This window comes from Nestor notabilis, unplaced genomic scaffold (assembly GCF_000696875.1).
Source record: "Nestor notabilis isolate BGI_N333 unplaced genomic scaffold, ASM69687v1 Scaffold32765, whole genome shotgun sequence".
In the NCBI taxonomy this organism is placed as follows: domain Eukaryota; kingdom Metazoa; phylum Chordata; class Aves; order Psittaciformes; family Psittacidae; genus Nestor; species Nestor notabilis.
The window spans coordinates 1-20,078 of NW_009929431.1; the positions used below are offsets into that span (position 1 = coordinate 1).

Sequence of the window (20,078 nt, forward strand, 5' to 3'; positions counted from 1 at the left end):
CGGCCCGGAGCGCGGCAGTGACCCAGGCGGAGGGCTGGCCCGTGGGGTACCGGCACAGCGCAGGCTCGGGCAGCCGCTGAGGAAGGCGTAAGTAACGACGCCGCTGCTCGCGGCCGTGTCGCCTCTGCTGTTACCGTGGCGTCGGCCTGTGCAGGTGTCGGCCTCCCCGACCTTCTCCAGCACCGGTCAGGGCAGCAGGGGAAGCCTGAGCTTGTCGTTTAGGCAGGTAATGGGCTTGCCTGTGCGGATTCAGCGCAGCTCTGGGTACTGTGTGAAACTGATCCACCCCGGGAATGGTTTTCCTTATAGAGTTAGGGTCATACACTGCTCTTAGCCCTTAAGATGGGAGCATTTGGTTGAACTCGACAGTGAAGCTTTGCTCAAGGCGTTGCTGTCCTTTCTCCCCTGGGAGGAATTGTGCAAAGGGGCGGTGACATAATGATAGTTTCATTTGAAATTTGGTCTCTGCATGTGATGATCTGCTAAAGAGATACAAAATTCTCTATCAGAAAGACTGGCAAAGCAGTTGCCATATGTCACTACATACTTAGGGCAAGTGTTGCATATTGCTCAAGATGGACTTAAACCTGCCTTTAAGGAATAACACATTGAAATTGAAATTGTGAGCTGACATTGCCAAATGACCTGAGCAATAAATATCCCTGTGAGATTACTTGATGTGAATGTTTATCTGTTTTTACTTACGGTAGGCTGCATCTGCTTTAAGCAGCTCTATGGTTTTAGTTTAACTTATTACAGGTTTAGGGTTTCCATTGTTGTTTTGTGTTCTTTTTCAGATAATACTGTGACATACAAGACTTCATTGAAATACGTTTTCTGGAATGAAATAGACCAGCAACTTAGGACAGGTGTAATTATTTATAAGTAATGACAGTTCACTTATTTTTAGATGCATATTTGTTCTTTTTGATTAACCCCAAAAGTCTTTGGTGGAAGCAAAGAAACAGATATCTGTATTTTAATAGACCTAAAGTCTGCTGGAGGATAAATCATGCCACTCACCTGAGAATTTTTCATACAAGCGAGCCTCAGTGTAAATGGGCCAGAAGCAAAACACTTTGGTATAGCAAATATATTTGCAGCCATGACTTTTTATACTACAGAGTTGCTAAACTCTTGACTTCTTCTTCCAAAGGACTTACAAAAGTGAACAGTCACATGTCACGAATTAAGAATACTCTAGAATCTGTTTCAAAGGCAGTGTCTGGCACTCACAGTGAACTGGTTTCACGGATAGCCCGATTGAAGTCACACTCAGGTACTCTGGGAAAAGCAAAGAAAAGTAATGGAGATGCAAACCTAGAAAATGATAAACAAGTCACAGATGCCAGAACTCAGGAGGATTGCAACAGAGGCCCAGCTGCAGGGAAATCCAGTTGTGCAAATGGAAACTTGGAGTCTGCGTTAGTAAGTTCAAGTGGCACTTGCAGAGATACCCCAGAAGATTCAGCGTCTACTAAAAGCCACCTTTTTCATGTAAGCTACTTTTCTACAAGTTTTGGAGAGACTTATAACTTCATAGCTGATCATATCAACTGGTACTTTAGTAGTAATCCTGTTATGGATCAAGAGAGAAAAAGGAATGCTTTATTACAGGACTGTCAGAGTGAGGAGAGGAATAAGCTTGATTCATCAGAAGATACTGTAGTGAGTGAAGAAAAGACAGTGGATTCAGCAGCTACTTTAGCTCCTGAAGCAGAGACTCTAGGTGCTGAGAAGCCAAGTACTGCTCTTCCAGTTTCCACTAAAAAAACTATTGCAAACTTTCTTTCATATCCCAGTAACAGTGTACAAGCTTTTGTGGACAGTTACATTGGCGGGTTGGTTCCCAAGTTAAGATCCGACTCAAAAGCACTTTCACAAGAAAAGACTAAACAAGCAGAACAAGAAGTGTCTGAGAAGGGCGAGGAGGACAAAGCAAAAGAGGTTAAGGCTGCAGAAGAGAAGGAAAAGCATCTGTCTCTTCAGAGAGAAAAGGCAAGTCTTTGTTTAATGTGGTTTTTTTATATATATATTATTGCTATGTATATTTTACACAAGTGTATATATGCACTCTGGACATACATATATATGTGTGCCTGTACGTAAACTTACACGTACACACACATATAGTTACATAAATAAGTATATACCTCTGAGGTACTTACATGTAGGTACCTTTATATGTATATTTATGTGTAGGTAGATATAAGTACATAATACTTAGATAAATAAGTATATATGTATATTCACCTAAAAACTGTATAAATATACATATACTGCTGTATATACACAAAAATTATGAATATACATACTGCATTTAAGTTATATGCATATATGTACTTAAGTATGTATACGTATGTATACATATATAAAAATGTGTATACATTTATACAAAAGTGTTTATAAAGTCTACATATATATAAAAATACGTGTGTATATATTCGTATATTTAGCTCATATACATGTAAAGAGAGAATACATAAATATAGGAAAACTTAGATGCTTTCATTTGTTGTAGTTATATTTCTTAGACTTCTTCATGGTTCAAATACTGTGATTTCAGCGTTGTCCTGAAAATACGTCTGAGTACATGCTGGCATGTGTGTGTTTGGTGTATTGTTGCTGCAAGCTACCTTTATTTATTTTTCTAGTAAACAAAGAACCCAAAAGGTTGCCTGCTTACGTTTAAGCAATGCTTTCTTGGAGTCTGTGGCAGATCGCTGGTACAACATGCTGTCCACTACTTCTGAGAAATCTTAAAATAGCAGTTTGGAATTAGTCTTGACAAAGTTTACATGTTTCTTAGAGTAGTTTTGTGTTATTTGTATAGCTTTATCTTTTTTTTAGATTATTGCAAGAGTGAGTATTGATAACAGGACTCGAGCTTTAGTGCAAGCCCTACGAAGATCCTCTAATCGAAGAGTCTGTATCAGCAGGGTTGAAGAACTGACCTATCACCTTCTAGAATTTCCAGAGAGCAGAGGAGTTGCAATTAAGGTACATACAGTCTTTATGCTTAGACGAAAAATAAGTAGCTGACAGGTGATTGACACAAAATAACATGAAAGTTTCTAATGTACATTTGTGGGCTACTCATATATTCTATTTGTAAGAGATTACAGTGTGAATGTCTCTTGCTGTAGCTATTTTTCTAGCTGGTTGAAGCAGATTTGTATGCAAACTCTCAGCAGTTTAGCTAAAGGCTCTCCAGATTGCAATGTTTAATTTAGAAGCATGCAGCACTGTCATGTGGATAGATAGTATAGCTTTTTCTAGTGGTAGGCAAAGGTCGTACACTGTGTCCTCTGATGCAATCGGCCAGATGGGAGTGTACAGTACAGTTGATCTGCATATGCCCAGCAGTTTTTATGCTTATTTGCATGCTTCCTTTGAAGACAGATGACAGCGGTGCAGTATAAGTTATCAAAGAAGTTCATGTAATCTAGTCCTACTCCTCTTTCCTGCAGTTAGAGTTCAGGACATAGGTGGTAGACTGTTCTAGCCATGTGAGCCAAATCATAGCATTTGTCAGTCTCTTGCCTTTTTCCACAAGATGTGACAGATGTGTGACATGGATTGTGGAATTTCTGGAAGATAAATATTTGGGAATGGAGTGCAGGCCAGATATATCATCCAGGCAGGGTACAGGTCAGACATCCACATGGATACATGTGAATTACTTTATTATGAAAGAGTACATTCACTACTCCCATTTTGATTATAATACTCTATATCTTTGTGATAATAATTGTACATTTAAAAATTACTGTGAGGAAGAGTTATAATTTTTGTTTTGCTTTTGTATTAATGTAGTTGGAACACATTTCCTGTTTTGAAGCAGTGTAATACTTATTCAGCAAAGTCTGTGCCTTTAGCTATACTTGATCCATACTTGAGTTTGTATTTGGCCAATGTGACATTAAAGTCAGTACAACTAAACTGATGGTAAATGCAGCTTTTCTAGAGATTCAAAAAATTTCCTTTTCACCTTGATTGTTTAATTCTGATAGGTAGGTAGTTTAGCAGTGAGGCATGTATGATGTAAGATTGGAATCCTTTCTTTCCCTTGTTGGAAAGACAGATGGGTAAATACAGGTTTAAAGAAGTTTTCCTCTGAGCTTAACATTTTGCTTTTATACTGAAATGCCAAACTAGTAAATTTAAGCATGGATTCTTTTTGGTATAAATACAAAGATATTTCATTCTAACTGTATATTTATCAATAGGAAAAAATAATCCCATGCCTACTGAGACTGAGACAGGCAAATGACGAAAGTCTTCAGGCTGCTGTTAGAGAGACTTTAGCTATAATTGGATATACAGACCCTGTGAAAGGCTGGGGAATTCGAATCCTCACTATTGATGGAGGAGGAACAAGGTAAAACCTCTCTCTTTTATGTACTTGTAGCCTTTTTCGTACTGTAACTGGAAATAAAATTGCAGTTTCTCTTCAAGTTTGTGTCCAAAGATGCCACTTATGTTTTACAGTTCTGTTTACATTTGACTGTTCAAGTGATGGGTAGTATTTTTGTTTTCATTTGTGATTAAACTTCCATGCATTAGTAGTCCTGTAATGTTGAAATTACTTGCCCTTTTAAAGCTGGCTACACACTTTAGTGCTTGGATTGGCTCTTTCTCTTTTTGGAAGTAAATTAAATGGTTATTTGAGTTAGTCTTCACACGTCTAATCCCAGAAATACAAAATCTAGTGCGAAATGCTAGAAGTAATTTATACTCTTGTGATTGTGTTGTCTTGTACTTTTCTGGAGAGTGTCTGCCTTAGCAGGGCTGGTCTCGTATGAAAGAGTGAATAGGCTTGTGGTGAAAGCTATTCTATTCATGCTGTCCATTTATTTTTCTTTAATTTATGCACCACATGTCCTTAGTTATGTGTGCTCTAGTTCTGCATGAATTTATGCACCTACCAACGATTTTTTAAGAGTAGTAGCAGAAGCCTGTTCATTAAAGTTGAAGTCTGAGGTTTACTAAAAGCTGTGTTTGTTTTCAGGCACATTTGAAGAAATCTTGTCAAATATTTACTGATTCACAAATATTGATCAGTAGAAAGCAAAGTATAAAGTCATTGCAGAAATAGATTCACAAGCTTTTTGTTTCCCCATAGTATTTCTTTATTTCATCAGAATCAGTTGTCTTCAGTAAGGAGTAAGTGTATGTCACAACTTTTGGAAACAAAAATGTTAAAGTTCATGGTAAACCATAAAGAGATTACAAAGTAGGAAGAAGGATGCTTCACAGATAATTTGTGATGCCTATATGTATAGATACAGTGTTTCAATTTTTCTGTTAGATTTGTGAGGGAGTGACATTATGAGACACCTTATCTTTAGAAAGCAGTACCTACATCTATACTGCTAAATGAAACAAGTCCAGATAGTGAGCCTGAGTACCAGCAGTTATGCTGCTTAATTGGTCATATTCAGCTGGTTATAGTTTTGGACCGGGTTGACTACAGCTCTTCAGCACAAGCCAGGACAGATTTGGGGGCAGCATGCAGGAGGTGCCATTCTCAGCAGACTGTGTTGGTAAGATGGTACTTGGTTTGGTGCTCCTTTTGCCATATGCAGTTTTCTAGCTGTAGCCCTGCAGAGTTAGCACCTCTGCATGCCCAGTTAGTCTGTTTCATGCTATAGAAACACAAGTTTGATGGTCTGGAATGCATCTCTCCCATGATTTCAGACACATAGAATTGAGTCAAAAAAACCTACAGACAGAAAACACTACCCCCCAAGGGGCATTATATAGCCTTAAGGCCAAACTTTAAGTGCCATGTGGTGTGGATGCAGCTAAAATCTATCCTGAGTCTACATCTATAAATGATCATCCTTGAGCCTTGGCTACAAAACAATATGGCAATAAAACAATATGGCTGTAGCTGTTGAGTACTGGTTTTGGTATGCCTGAGTATGTCAATTGCATTTAGTTTTCATCACTGCATTTTGATTTTACTACTCCTTCATTCCCTGAAATATTCAGGATTCTTACTGTTGCAGTTATTCAGTTACAACTGTTACAGTTAAGCAAAGATGGGCTTAGTCAGTGCTATGTAAGATGAAATTTAATTATCTTAAAACTTAATGTTATATGTGAAGAGGTTGTTTGTGTTTCAGGGGTTTAGTTGCACTTCAGACTCTACGGAAACTAGAAGAACTAACTGGAAAGCCGGTTCATCAACTTTTTGACTACATCTGTGGTGTAAGCACAGGTAATTGTTGAGTCACAAGTTGGAACTTTGCTGTCAATATAGTAAAATAACATCTGAGAATAAATGTAGATGTTGCAGAACTTGCCAGTGTCTGACTTTGAGTGTAAGCTGGGAAAGTATAGGTGTGATTTCTGAAGTTTTTCCTATCTCTTCTGAGGAAGAACTTTGCATGGTACATCATACAGTTGTCATATTTTCAATGAGTGGGAAACCTTCTGTTTTGCACACAGATACAAGTATCTTAGATGTTTATAGGGCTTTACCAGCAACTAAGGTAATGTGCTTCAGATACTGGGCCAGTGGTGTTTCCTGTCTTTATTAATGGCCTGCACAGTGGGACAGAGTGTGCCTGTAGCAAGATCTTGGGTGATGTGAATTAGAGGAAGTGGTCAGTACAGTGGTGCCCTCTTTTCAGATTGGCCTGTACAGGCTCGAGAAAAGGCTTGACAGGAACCACCTAAGGTTCAATAAGGCCAGGTACAAAGTCTTCCATGTGAGGTGGGCTGACTGACTAGAAACCAACTTTGTAGAAAAGACCAGGTCTTGTTGGAACAAGTCAAACATGGGTCATCAGTGTATTGCAGCAAAGAAAGGCAACTACGTATTGGCTTGTATGCACAAGAACATACCCAACAGATTAAGGGTCTTTGGCCACTGTGTGTGAAGTTATGGGCTCCTCAGTAAACTCGTGAATCTGTTGGGTGTGTTCTTGTACACACTGAGTCTAGCAGAGGGCCAAGTAGATGGTCAGGGGACTGGAGGTCATGACATAGAGGGAGAGAGTGCAAAAACTGGGTTTATTCAGCCTTAAGAAGAGAAGGCTAAGGTGGGACCTTACTGCTGTTTCAACTAATGGGAAAATACAGGGAAGAGGGACCTAGATTCTTCTTGAAGGTGCACAGTGATAGGAGAAAAGCCACCAGAAAAGCTGGAACATGGGAAATTACAATTAGGTATAAGGTATCCTGCTTTCCTTGCAAGGATGGTCTGACACTGGAAGGATTTTCCTGCACAGGCAGAACAAGTCCTGAGTAACCTGTTCTAATTGAACCTATTTGAATGGAAGGCTGGACTAGATGACTAGAGGTCCCTCCTAGCCTTAATTACTTTTTTGACTCAATGCTAAGTTACTCCTCCCTAGGAAGTAGGAAACTAAAGCAGAAGTTTCTTTTTAAGAGATAATCCTGTCTTTCAGAAATGATCCTAGACCAGTGTCCATGTAATGCTGATTTCTAACGTAAGAGGTATTCTGTAGTTCAGTAGCTCAGTTTCCTTTGGAAACCCACACTTACTCTTTTTTTTTTTTCCCCACTATAGTTAATCTTCCATACAGTTTAATTCAAAAGTAACATTAAATGCAAATCACAATTAGTAGATACAATGTTTGTGTTGCCAGAGATTTGCTTAATAGGCTCAAAATAGTTGAGTAGAGAATGTTTAGGCCTACTAGCCAGAATTCGTTTGTAGGTACAATATAGTTTTACATTTTTTAAAACTCTTTGGGGAAGAAAAAAAAAGTTAATTTGGTAGTAAGTAGTTGCTTCTTTGGAAGATACTTTACTACAAACCGCTTCCCTAATGTCTCCTTCAGTCATGATAAAGACATTTTTTCTTTGACATTGGGGCCTGGTATTCTTAATTCGATCCCACTACTCTGATTAGAACTAACTTAATTCTTCACCACAGTTGGGGTTTTGTAACTGCTAGTAAGTACTTAATGTGTTCTTTTAAACTTCATTTGCACTATCAAGCTGTTGCGTACAGTAGTCCAGCTTGCAATAACAGGTGACAGGGAATAGCTGGGACAGGTACTTACCTGTCAGCGTGTGCTAGCAGTATACTTCATTTTGGTTTGTGTTGGTGGTACATATGGTGGTAGGATTTGCAGAAGATTGCAGCTGGATGCAGTCTCCCAATATATCAAAGATACTTCTGATTAGTGATGCATTTATAATTGAGTCACAGGGAGCAGTTTAAAACATCAAGAGTATGTGATCAGGCAAAGTGCTTTCCATATGTGCTGGCCTGCTCCAATAATTTACACTTCTTTTTTCCCCCTAGATTTCTATATTGAGCTAATAATTAGTTACATTCGGATGCATTGTCTGAGGGATCTGATCATTGACATACTGTGGTCAAAGGTTCTTGAAGCATATTTTTTCCAGTACATTTTATTACAAACATGACTGAATTGTACTGATCTCTTTGATCATCAGTTTTGGATGTGTGTGAAGTTTGCATATTTTTCTCCCAAAATATTCCTCACAAGTTAAGAACAGCATAGAGCTAGTGACCCTATGTATCCTCCCAGCCTTCAGCAATTATGTACCAGTGATGACCCTCTTTAAACAAAGCTGCCATCTGTCTGTGTTGATGATTTTGTTTTGCCTATGGTGTCTTTCTAGTTCTGAAATGCATTTTCAAAACTTTTCTGATGGAAGAAGTGTTTTTTTCAGGAGAACTCATGAATAAGTCAAGACATGGTATATACAGAGCTGGAAGCATCCTTAGGAGGTTATCTCATTTCCCAAGGGAAGGATCAGTGGTGTGTGTTTTGCTATTGACAATGTTCTAAGACTCTGAATCCTGTCAGACCACTTCAGAAAATCTGTGGTTGTGTTCTGCTGTCTTTGCAGTTGGGGAAAGAAAATATCCAAATGCCTGATGTGGATCTTCCTGTTGCAGTTCAGTTTGTTTCCTCTTTTCCTGACTCCCTGGGAGCACAGATAACAGATTCTTCTCTTTGCAGCTGCCGCCTTTGCATTTAAAGGCTTTTCTCATAGCCTGAGTGAACAGGCTTTCCTTATAGACTCGGCTCAACTTGTGCTTATTTTTTTTAGTTTGAGGACTTTTCTTGCCTGTTTTTAATTTTTTTCTATTGGTCCACATAATTTTTTTGAAGAATGTCCTTGAGGTCTGGCTGTGGCACTTCAGCTGATGTCTTACTAGTACTGAATGAGGAAGAAATACTTTTGCATTCCTATGTTCTTCAAGGTGTGCTTCTTAGCCTCACAGGTTTTATTGAGGTATTTTTTTCCCACTGAAGTGTTGACTGTCGAGGCTGAGATGGTGGCTGGAGAGCAGCAGATATGGAACAGGGTGTGATGGAAGCGTCCAGTGTTTCTCACTGGACCATCTGATAAAGCCTGCGCTATATTTTGATTTTTACCTTACTGTCCTGTGAGTGTCCTTGCTATCCAGCAGGTTTCAGCCAAGCCCTTTAATGCGTACCTTGACTCTGATAGTATCTGCTGCTACTTGGGTGCTGCCTGCAATTTTGGGTGTTGTTTCTCAGAAGGTGAAGTGAAAATAAGTTTGCATTTGGTATGAATTTAGGCTCTGTGTCCTTGAAACTGTTCACCAAAATAACAAGCATGTGATACTGTAGAATTGGTGCTGGAGAATTAAAAGGAAAGAAAGTAGCAGAGGATTTGCATAACTTGGGAAAACAATGTTTCTATGCTGCTGGCTGTTTACCCTGTGTTGAAAACAGGCATTTGGTAATGTGACAATTGAGTAAGTTTCTCTTGATGAAACATGTCAAGTTGGCCCAGGTTATATTAAACATGTGTGATACATGTAAACAAAGTAAATAAAATAAATAGAGCCCATCAATCCATGACACTCAGCTACCATGGTGGTATGGTTTGTGAGAGCAAAAGAAGCTTGGAAATCATGTTTACTTTAAGGCCAACTGTAACTACCTTTTTGTACTTCTTTCTGCATGTGTTTTACTCTATTTCAAGAATTTACTCATTTTAAAATTAATTTTCTTTGAACCTATTGCATTCATGTCCAGATTGGAAAAAGTACATGTCCTCACAGTATTGCACAATTTGATTTAGAGGTTGTGTATGTCCCTCTCAGTTTAAGATATCTAAGAACTGTAGTGCTGCATTAATTTTATTTTTCCACAGTCTTTTCAATGGTATCCTGCAAACAGGCTTTTTGGATACTGTTGTTTTGTTCCTGCAAGAGTAGGTCATAATTTTTTAGGCACACACTAGATGGCACTGTGTATGAATGACTAGTTATAAATAGTTGCAAGTAAATGTATTCCAAACTAGACTTAGAGAATTTTCCTAGATTTTTTCTTTCTTGACTCAGAGTTTGCCAAATAGGAAGTGATGCTCCAAATATATTTTTAAAACCAGAGCATAGATTTCTCTAAGTAAAGCAGTGGATTTAATTTGCTTTCTGCCATATGCTTTTTTTTAGGTATGAAATATGCAAAATGAAATAATGCCATTTTTCAACTTCTCATAATTTTGGTCTGGGATGTAGACTCTTCCTATCTTGTATCTCTTCTTTTAAAGCATAGTTTTGGATCTCTGAACAGGAATTTAGTGATGTAAATGTCAATTGGTCTTCCGTTTTCAAGATATACTGCTAACCTGTGAACAATATTAAACGGTAATTTGTCTTTATAATCTTACTCCAGGCTATATTTTAAATTTCAAAATACTTCTTTTTCAGGAGCTATATTAGCTTTTATGTTGGGGTTGTTCCATATCCCTCTGGATGATTGCGAAGAACTATATCGCAAGTTAGGATCAGATGTTTTTAAGCAGAATGTCATTGTTGGAACAGTCAAAATGGGTTGGAGCCATGCCTTTTATGACAGTGATACGTGGGAAAAAATACTCAAGTAAGTAAAAAATGATGATGTGAAAAATAATTATTATAATGTCTGAGACCCCTTGCCTTTGTTATTGTTTCACTGCTAAGCAAAAGGTTAAAACAGCTAGAAGGGATTAGCATATACTCCTGTTTGTTTGAAATAGCTGTTTTCATGTTTACCAAAACATTGAAAGCCTTTAGTGTAATGATTTCTGTTTCTGGAGAATAAAGTAAGCTTTGGTGCACTCATTTCTGATTATATTCCTGTATGCCTGCCAGCTCTGCTTGATCTGACTCATTACAGATCTGCTACAAATTTTACTGGCCACCTGCTGTGGCTTTTTTCTTATAGGAGACATGGTGAGAAATTAAATGATCTGCTGTAATAGGGATTTTTAATCTTAGCTGCTACGTTGAGGGGTTTTGCCCATTGCCCCTTTATTTGAAAAGGGAAATTTAAGGATTGCAATAAAAAAATACTGTCAGAGTTGCCAACAGAATTGTATTTGTTCGTAGGTATGTATACAAGTGCATTCAGGAAAAGTCACTGCAAGAAATTATTGTATTACAAGTTTTATTACTTTAGTTTTATTCATCTGTATTGATAGTTGTTTATAATTTTTAGCAAGCTGATGTTGTAGTTTCCCAAAGGATGTAAGCTGGCACTGCTGCTGAAAGAGCTGAAACATCTTTCTCTGAGAGGAAATGTAAAATGTAAATACTTTCTTTGCGTAAGTCACAGCAAGTTCCTCTGGGAACCTGATTGATGTGTTTATGGGATTCAGAGAGCTTTTTTCTGGACATTGTAGTGGTAATAAATGTGCTGCCTGTGTTTTCAGCATCACACTTTGCTGAAGTGGAGAGAGAGGCTTCCAAGCACCACTTCTCTGTGCCTTGGCATGGTTTTGGAAATGAATGTGTTTATCCAGTTAATATAGTGAGTTTTCCTTCTCAGATGCCTGGAGTTCCCCTGGTTTTTTAGGAAAGAGATTTTTCTCTGCCTTCCCTCTTTTCCTCCCCTGCCCAACTCAAAAGTGATCTTGTGAAAATCAGAATTACCTCATGTGAAAGTATTTTACATGCCTTTAATTAAAATGCTGTTATTCTTTGCAGCTGCATGTAACACATGAGGGAGGTAAAGCACTCTGCTCTTGTGCAAGCCATGCAATTATTATCCATAGATTAATTAAATGACATTTTGTTGACCTAGTTCTGCACTGGTGAAGGGAGATGCTGTGCCTCTACGTTTTATTGGAACAGTAGGGATTCCTATAGGCTTCCCTGCAGTGTGGAAGCCTAGAACTAAGAAGGAAATTGAAAGGTTATATACCATCTCTTTATGGCAATAAGAAGGTCAGTCTAACTTTTAATCACTGTGTGGGGAAAACTGCTTTGTTTTGCTTTAAATTTTAAAGCCTTACTTGTGCTGGATAGATTTGTTGTTTAAATGGTAGTAGACTTGTCAGCCTTGCTTGAAATGGGGTATCTCTTTACAGGCATGCAATGTATATTTAGCCTTACCACAATATTGATGGTATTATTTTCTGTCAGAAAGTATTCTTGCTGAAAGTAATTAAGCTAATGTTGCATTGGGGTAATGTTGCTTGCATTCAGAATATGAAACTTATTTTGGTTAACGAACTTCTCAGTGCTGTAAGGAATCTGATTTTACGTCTTACATATATTTAACTCTTCCTATATATTTAAGTCCTTATGTATTCCTTGAAAAGCAAGTTCAGAACCGGTTTTAAACAGTTACTTTTATTACTTTATGCAGAAAACTATACTTACTGTATGTACATCAATCTGTGTAATGCTATATTGATTTGCATTTGTGAGAAGAGCCTGGCTTACAGTTCCAAGTTGTCTGTTTTCTTTCAACTATGGTTCACATACACAATTTACTTCTTTCACACTATCTTGAGAAACTACTGGAGAAATTTGGTAAGCAGCTAGGGGGTTTCACAAGCTAACTGAAATCCCATACTGGAAATCTGTAATCTGGAGAAGCAATCAAGCACTGCATAGAGGGTAGGATAAAAGTTACATGTTCTCCATCCTTGGGAAAACGCATAATGCCTGTGTTTGGGATTACAAGTGTAATACTTAAAACCAGCATTTGTTATGCAAATCGAAGTGTAAATTGATACTGCTCTTCAGCGACTAGACAGGCAGCACTTTCTGCAACAGTTAGTCACTCCAGACACACTAAACAGATTTTGCAGCATTATCAGCAAGGTATTTTGTATCCTTATCGAACATGCAGTAAGTCTACCCTAGGTTTGGCAAAGATGTGGTCGTTTCCTGACAACTTTTGTTTTTGTTAGAAGGGAGTAGTAGTTACACTTTTGCCTTTGGAATTGAATGGTCTTTCTTCAGACTATTTGATTGTATGGTGGCTGTAGCCCATTAGAATGTTTCTTTGAGCATATGGCTGGCAATATGTTCTTCATAGCGTTTTTGAAATGAGTGTTGCAATATTAATGACTTGAAGCAATGAAAGAGCAACATTTGTAAAGTCTTGTTTAGGTAGGTCATGTCTAGAGGACATTAGTCACAGGCAGACACAAACAAAGCAGGTAAGTGGAAAAATAGGATGGCAGATGAAGTTGTGTGTGAAGTAAGAACCCACGAGGGGAAAAATGTAAAATGTTTGCAGGATTTAAGCTAACTCTAGTATCAAAAGTAGTTCAGGTGTTGCAGACAGTTTAATGAAACATTTGTGTGCTCGTGGTCAAGCAAGATCATCCAGTATATGACAATTGGGATTCAAAATACAGAAAATATTATAATGCCATTGTATTAATCCATAATACAATTTTATTTAAAATACTATTTACAGTCCCAGTTACCTCATTTTAGAGAATGTTTCTGTTGCAAGATTAATTAAAAAGTAGCTAGTGACCTAAAGGCAACTCACTCAAAGGGATTAGGACTCTTTATCTTTACAAAAAGCAAACAAGTTAAAGCAGTAATTTGAGATAGTAGAATATCTTGAGACTTACTGTTCTCATCTCTTTTCAAGAACAAAGGACTATTCAATAATATTAAAATGAGGATACTTTCTCTTTTAACACATTATGTGAATAAACTGTGGAATAAATTGTGTTGTGACTTTGATAAAATAATTGAACAATGAGGATTGACAAAGATATTTTTATAATAGGCAATTACAGTATTAATGCTAGCAACAAAACTAAAATAAATTTGGAGGCAATTCTTTAGCCCTTACAATGTAATGTTGAATAGGAGTTCAAAAGCTTTCTTGTACCTACTCTGAAGCATCCATTCCTGGCCTTTGTAAGAAACAAGATGCAAGAAAAATAGTTCAGTTTGACACTTCCTATAATTAAGCAGTTTTTTAATCTTTGCACTCAGGGTTTGGAAAAAAATTATCTAATACAGATACTTAGGAAGAAGTAGATGAAAGTGATGCAAATCAGTAGATGTCTTTCATATCTCACCTCTGTCAATCTCATCTTTTATTTCTGTATATTCCTACTTCATCTTTTGTCTCCTTCTGTACTCACTAATTTGAGTGCAGATGGCACTCCTACCCTTCTGGTTGGTAACTGAGACTGGAATTCATGCATTTATAGGGGAAAAAAAAGTAAGACATAGCTATTGATGTAAAAATTGTGTCAGCAGCAGTCTTCGATCATAGCACTAGAAGCTGTCTCTCTCCCTCCGTCTCAAGACACATAAACAGCTGTACTTCAAGCACAGATATCCACCAGTGGAACAGTAAATTGTCCTGCTTCCAAAAACAGTTTACTGTCTGCATTGAGGACTGCTGCCATAGTAGCATTTAAAGCTCTTTGATCTTCTGACCTGACTAGATTGTTAAAGGTCTTATTGTTAACAGTGGGAGCAGGGCTACCTACTGTCACAGTAGTGCGAGCTATAGATGGATAATCTCTTAACAGCACATGATACCACTATGCTTAAAAAGTGTGGCAATACTGAAAACTGTCTCTGCAGAATAAGGTTGATGCACCACCTGTGTTTGGGTGGGCTATGTTCAAGGGAAGGAAGGAAACTTGCTGATTTAAATGAAAGCCTGTTTGGAATCGTTATGGATGAGCACCTATTCTGTAGGGTTTTATAGCTTTACTGTACCAAATCGAAGCTGAAATAGATGCTGATGTGAGATTATTGAAGAATGTACTATCTTCCAGTCTCCTGCACTGTACAGGAGAGCTACCTTCTGCTTAGCAGTTAGAATACTGACCCTACTGCTGATGTGGTGGTAAATTACAATGCTGACCACTCATGTGATTTCACAGTCAGATTTATAAAAATGTATGCATATGAAAAAATTCCACCTTAAAAAGGAGTATTAAAGGCATATTGAATTCCTTTTATGGAAGATTATGTGTAAATGTTTTAACTTCTAAATCTTGTAGGATGGCGTCTTCCTTAGCTTTCGTTTTCATGACGGTTCAGGAGAGTAATTTTTGTTACTGTGAAAGTGTATAATAAGGAGATGTTGATTTTTTTTTTTTTTTTTTTTAAATTTTTAAATGTAGCAAAGTATTTTCCTATTGCAAAGTAGTTGAGTAATCCCGATTATTTATGGTTAATTAGGTGGTGAAGTAACTGAATCAAGACCTCAGTCACTCTTCAGACTTACTTCCAATAGCCTGGAAAGTTTGGAGTATTGGTCCATTGAAGTCAAATGGAGAAATCTGATTATTAAAGTGAAATCTAAGCATTGCTTCTTTTAGATGTGAAGTTCTCAGAATTAAGGATGGTAAAAGTAAATGTCTTTTATTCATGCTAAACTGATACACCATTTTCGTTTTTGTTTTTTTTTTTTTTTTTACACTTCTTTGTAGAGAAAGAATGGGCTCAAATCTTCTGATTGAAACTGCAAGAAATTCCAAATGTCCAAAGGTAAGTCCAGTTTTCTGAGGTAAATACTAACTGTGTATTCCACAAGTACTTTTAAGAGTTCTGAGTAAAACTACTATGCCCAGAAGAACATTGGATAAACAGCATGAGTGTTGATACGCTCTCCAAGCTTCCATATGAGAGAACCGTTGCTCTTAAAGGATAAAAAAAATCATTAGATTCTTAAACTTTTGAGCAGTTTCTCATAGTTTTATTTAATACTTCAAGTTAGAATATGTCTCGGAGATCTTTTTTAAAGGGTTATAAGCAGAGAAATACTAGGTCATTTCTTGAAGTTGTGCAAAGTTTGTTTTGTTGGTTGTTTTTTTTTTTTTTTTAATAAGAGAACTCTAGTGTTCGGAGGTCCTGTTGTGTCAGCTGTGATCTGTGTTACTGTATAGCAAGAGAAAAGGGTTTCTCCTCACTGTAGGTGGATTACCAGGTTTCTTCCACTCACATTCATAGGCCCCGAGATCTCTCATCTTCCTGTAAGATATAAGGGGCACCAAATTAATTGGAGGGGTGTTATATACAGCAGCAGCACAAGAGTGAAAGATGAGAAAGGAAGGGTATTTTATTCTTGTTGAAGGATAGGGTGTGAAGAAAGAAGAGAAATATAATAGCACATAATTCAAAACAATCTGTAATTAACAGGTGTTTTGGTGTCATAGCACTATATTCAATGCTTTACTGTTAAATGGAAGATATTCACATTTTTCTAAACATAGAAACATGTGCTTGACTGACTGCGTTCCTAGTCCATGTCTAAAACAAGGACATGAAAAGGCTGGAGTGGTATGTTACTTTCTGAGAGAGAAGCTATCCTACATTGACTTGAAAGTTATCTTTGAACTGGGATCTTTGGCTTCCTTCCATGTTCTTCAGTAATAAAATGTGAATATAAATAGACCTGAAACTAGCTATTCCCAGTAATCGCTTTGTTTTGCTGGCAGTGGTGGCACTCTACAAGGCAAAGCAAAATCAAAATCAAACATGCAGTTGTGTACTCTGCTGCTGTTAAATTCACAGATTTTTCCAGAAGGTGCTCAGCACTTTGCAACCTAGACTGCATCAAAATATATATGGGTACTGCCAAAAATGAATTCAAGTATTGGTTTGGTATGTTTTCTATTAAATTTTCCAAAGTTTCTTTTTTTCTTAGTGCTTTTAGTAGTGCTTAGAACCAAACCTTCCTTTTTACCAAAACAGGAAACTTCCTCCATTGAATGATGCAGTATGAATCATGCACATGTTTCGCTTCTGCATTATCAGATAGAAGTTATACTTTTATTTCCTTTTCTATAAGGATGGACGACCTGTGAATTAAATGATAGAACTTACATAGCTGAAGAATGGAAATGAATATAGTGATATCAGTGTCAGCTCCTAGTGCTGTTGAGTTATGTTTCACAAAAACACCCTACTCTAAGAGAGTAAACAAAATAGAATTGAACACCCACTTGGCTGCTGAAGAGTATTGTTCTGACAGTGCCAGCTAGGCTGGATTCATCACCACTAGAAGGTCTTGCACATTCTAACACTCACCACAACTATAGGTACTCTCACCTCCTGTGATATATCTGTAAGATGTCATTTCTTTGCAGTCATGTGTTTTGTTTTATGGAAGTAGATTTTTGGCTTTTCGCTTAAATTTACTTATGGGACTTTTGCTAATGACATTTCAGTGTCCTTACAAAAAGCCTTGAAAGATTTACATTGGATTCTTTGGGAATTTTGTCTTTGGGAGAGATTCTTCCTGCAATCCTTTAAATCAGGTTGGAATATTGAGTTATCATTTTCTTAGAGAAAGAAATTGATTTACATTTCTAACGTTTGTGTGTAATGATATTATTGCATTGCATTGCTACAGACTTTTGAGTCTTCATAAAGGCAAAACATTTTCAAATCGTATAGATTGCACCAGCTTTTTGTTTAAATATCAATGGGTAGATAGTGGTATAAACAGAAAAACCAGTGGAAACAATCAATTTCAGATAAAAACCAGCATTTTCTTTAGGGAGGTTTGGTTTTGGCTTTTTTTTTTTTTCTTCTTAGGTTACTGTTTGGTTTTGGTTTTTTACTTTCACTTCCTAAAATTTAGGTAGGCATTATAAAAATAAATAAATAGACCAAGTAGGATTCCAGAGACATATTTAATGTATAAATTGAATTTCATATTGTGGGAAGCTATTATTACTATTATTATTATTATTATTATTATTCAGAACTATATTTGTTCTTCCTGACTCACTAGGTATCTGCTGTAAGCACCATTGTAAACAGAGGAACACCACTGAAAGCATTTGTTTTTAGAAACTACAACCACTTCCCTGGTGTTAAGTCTCATTATATGGGAGGCTGTCAGTATAAACTGTGGCAGGCCATTAGAGCATCATCTGCTGCACCAGGTTACTTTCAAGAATATGTTTTGGGCAACTATCTTCATCAGGTAAGTTGAAATCTTCTTCAGTAAATATTTTCCAATATTAAACCTGAGAAAAAAGTTGTTCGAATTTCTGAATCAGAACTACACAAGTAAGTTGGTAGGAGAAAGGAAATTAGGACGGATAGTGGTAAGAAAGTTAAGTTTTAGCTTGTATAGCACTTAGAGAACTAGAAATGGTATAGGCTTCAAGTCTTAGTCTTCTCGATACAAGCTTAAGCTCTTCTACCGTTCCTTTCTTCTTTGCCTGGAAGGAAACCTTATACGAATTGTAAATTGCCTTTGACTTCCTGCTTACAACTGGTATTTCATTGAGCATTATTTCACTAAACAGATGGTGTGACTTAAAATCTAACAGTACAGTAAAGTGGAGGGGGGTGGGGGGAGGGAAAAATCAAGTTATGTGTTTCAGTGTTTCCTTTATTAGTGCATAATTTCAGTTTACAGTATTTAATTCTTTCCATTGATAGCTTATTAAGCTCTACCCTGGTTCTGAGCTAGTAAAAAAAATAGGAGATGCCACAGCAGTAAGATTAAACTTGAGGACAACTGCAAACTAAATTCCCTTGAGGATAAAGCAGTGTCTCCTCTCAACAGTGTGTGCTGTTTTATTGTATTAGTGTCTGTTGGTGACCCTGATTAGTAAAGAGCAAGGCAAATTAATTTCTTTAGTAGTTTTTTTTTTAACCATTGTGTTCTCGTCCTCTGGTGCCCCGTTGTTGTTCTGTAGTTGCCTGAGGTTTAAAGGAATTCTTTATACTGTACATATTAATGTAAACCAGTTAGTATTTATGTTTAAAAAAGACGTGATGCAGATCTGTGGCAGAAAAGACTACCAAGGGTGAATGAACCCGAGACCTTCTACAAAGACAGCATAGGATTCACTTAAATTTAAAGAAAGCATCTATCACTATGCTATTAGTAGCGTGGTTTGAGTAGTGAATGCATCTGATTCACATACAGAATTTCTCATAGTGTCCATTAAAGGGCTGTGTAATGTCATTAGCATTGTAATGTGTGTAAGTACTACTGAAGTTTAAAAACTAACAGATAAATAAGGAGTATAAGATGGACTAGTGAAAAATTCATTAGATTAAGAGATAATAAACAGAAGCATTGTTATGGAGAAACAACTAGAATTTAATCTGAAAAAAACCCCCACAGCATACTTCCGTAGTTTGAATTAACATTTATAAGGAGATGGAGTAATTATATTCAGCTGCATAAGTTGGGGTGAAGGGGAAAGATTCCCATGGAGGACAGGATGGTGCTACTACATCAACCAGATTCCAACAGTTCATCCATTTTATTGTTTCTCCTTTCTATTAGGGTCTCCCCATCCCCCCAGCATCTCCAGCACGGTACATCTTATTATCTCAAAAACATTTTAATCAAAAACTACCCGAAATAAGCACCAAGTTTGGGAGGAGTGAAGGGGTTCAAGCTAAAAATGGAGTAACGCATCAGGTATTCCAAGCCTAAGCACTGCTTGAAATCCTGAAATGTGTTTGTCTTCCATCTGGCTAAGCAAAACTGGAAGGAGAGCTGCTTTAAGCCTTTGGACCTGTTCCAAGCTGCTCCTTAACTGCTTGAATGGGTCAGTGTTAAGCTATGTGAACACTTTTCTTTCTCTTCTTACCTTTCCACCCCCTCTTTCCTTGAATTGAGAGTACATCGAAATCTGTCTGTGCTTCTGTATGAAGAACAGCTAAATAAATAATGTGATTTTTAACTTCTGCACCATGCTTAGACAATTATTTGTCTTGCCGGACTTGTGCGAAATGTGGTAAGGTGGATATTCATTTCATCTGTACTCACTTTTAAGTATAGATGTATCAGACCAGAGAATTAGTATTAATACAGATCAGGTCCAGTGTTCTCAGACACAGAGCTCGA

General features: G+C 37.2%; 1 protein-coding gene across 1 annotated transcript; it reads left to right on the forward strand.

The window, feature by feature from the left end:
* Nucleotides 1-888: 888 nt before the first annotated feature.
* Nucleotides 889-19,649, forward strand: LOC104400071 (calcium-independent phospholipase A2-gamma-like; the record flags this gene model as incomplete). The annotated part of the gene is made up of 8 exons (XM_010014966.1): nucleotides 889-1,998; nucleotides 2,851-3,000; nucleotides 4,230-4,381; nucleotides 6,132-6,226; nucleotides 10,703-10,874; nucleotides 15,685-15,742; nucleotides 17,994-18,188; nucleotides 19,512-19,649. Coding segments are annotated over exons 1-8 (2,070 nt in total), but the record flags the coding sequence as incomplete, so codon positions are not given.
* Nucleotides 19,650-20,078: the final 429 nt, after the last annotated feature.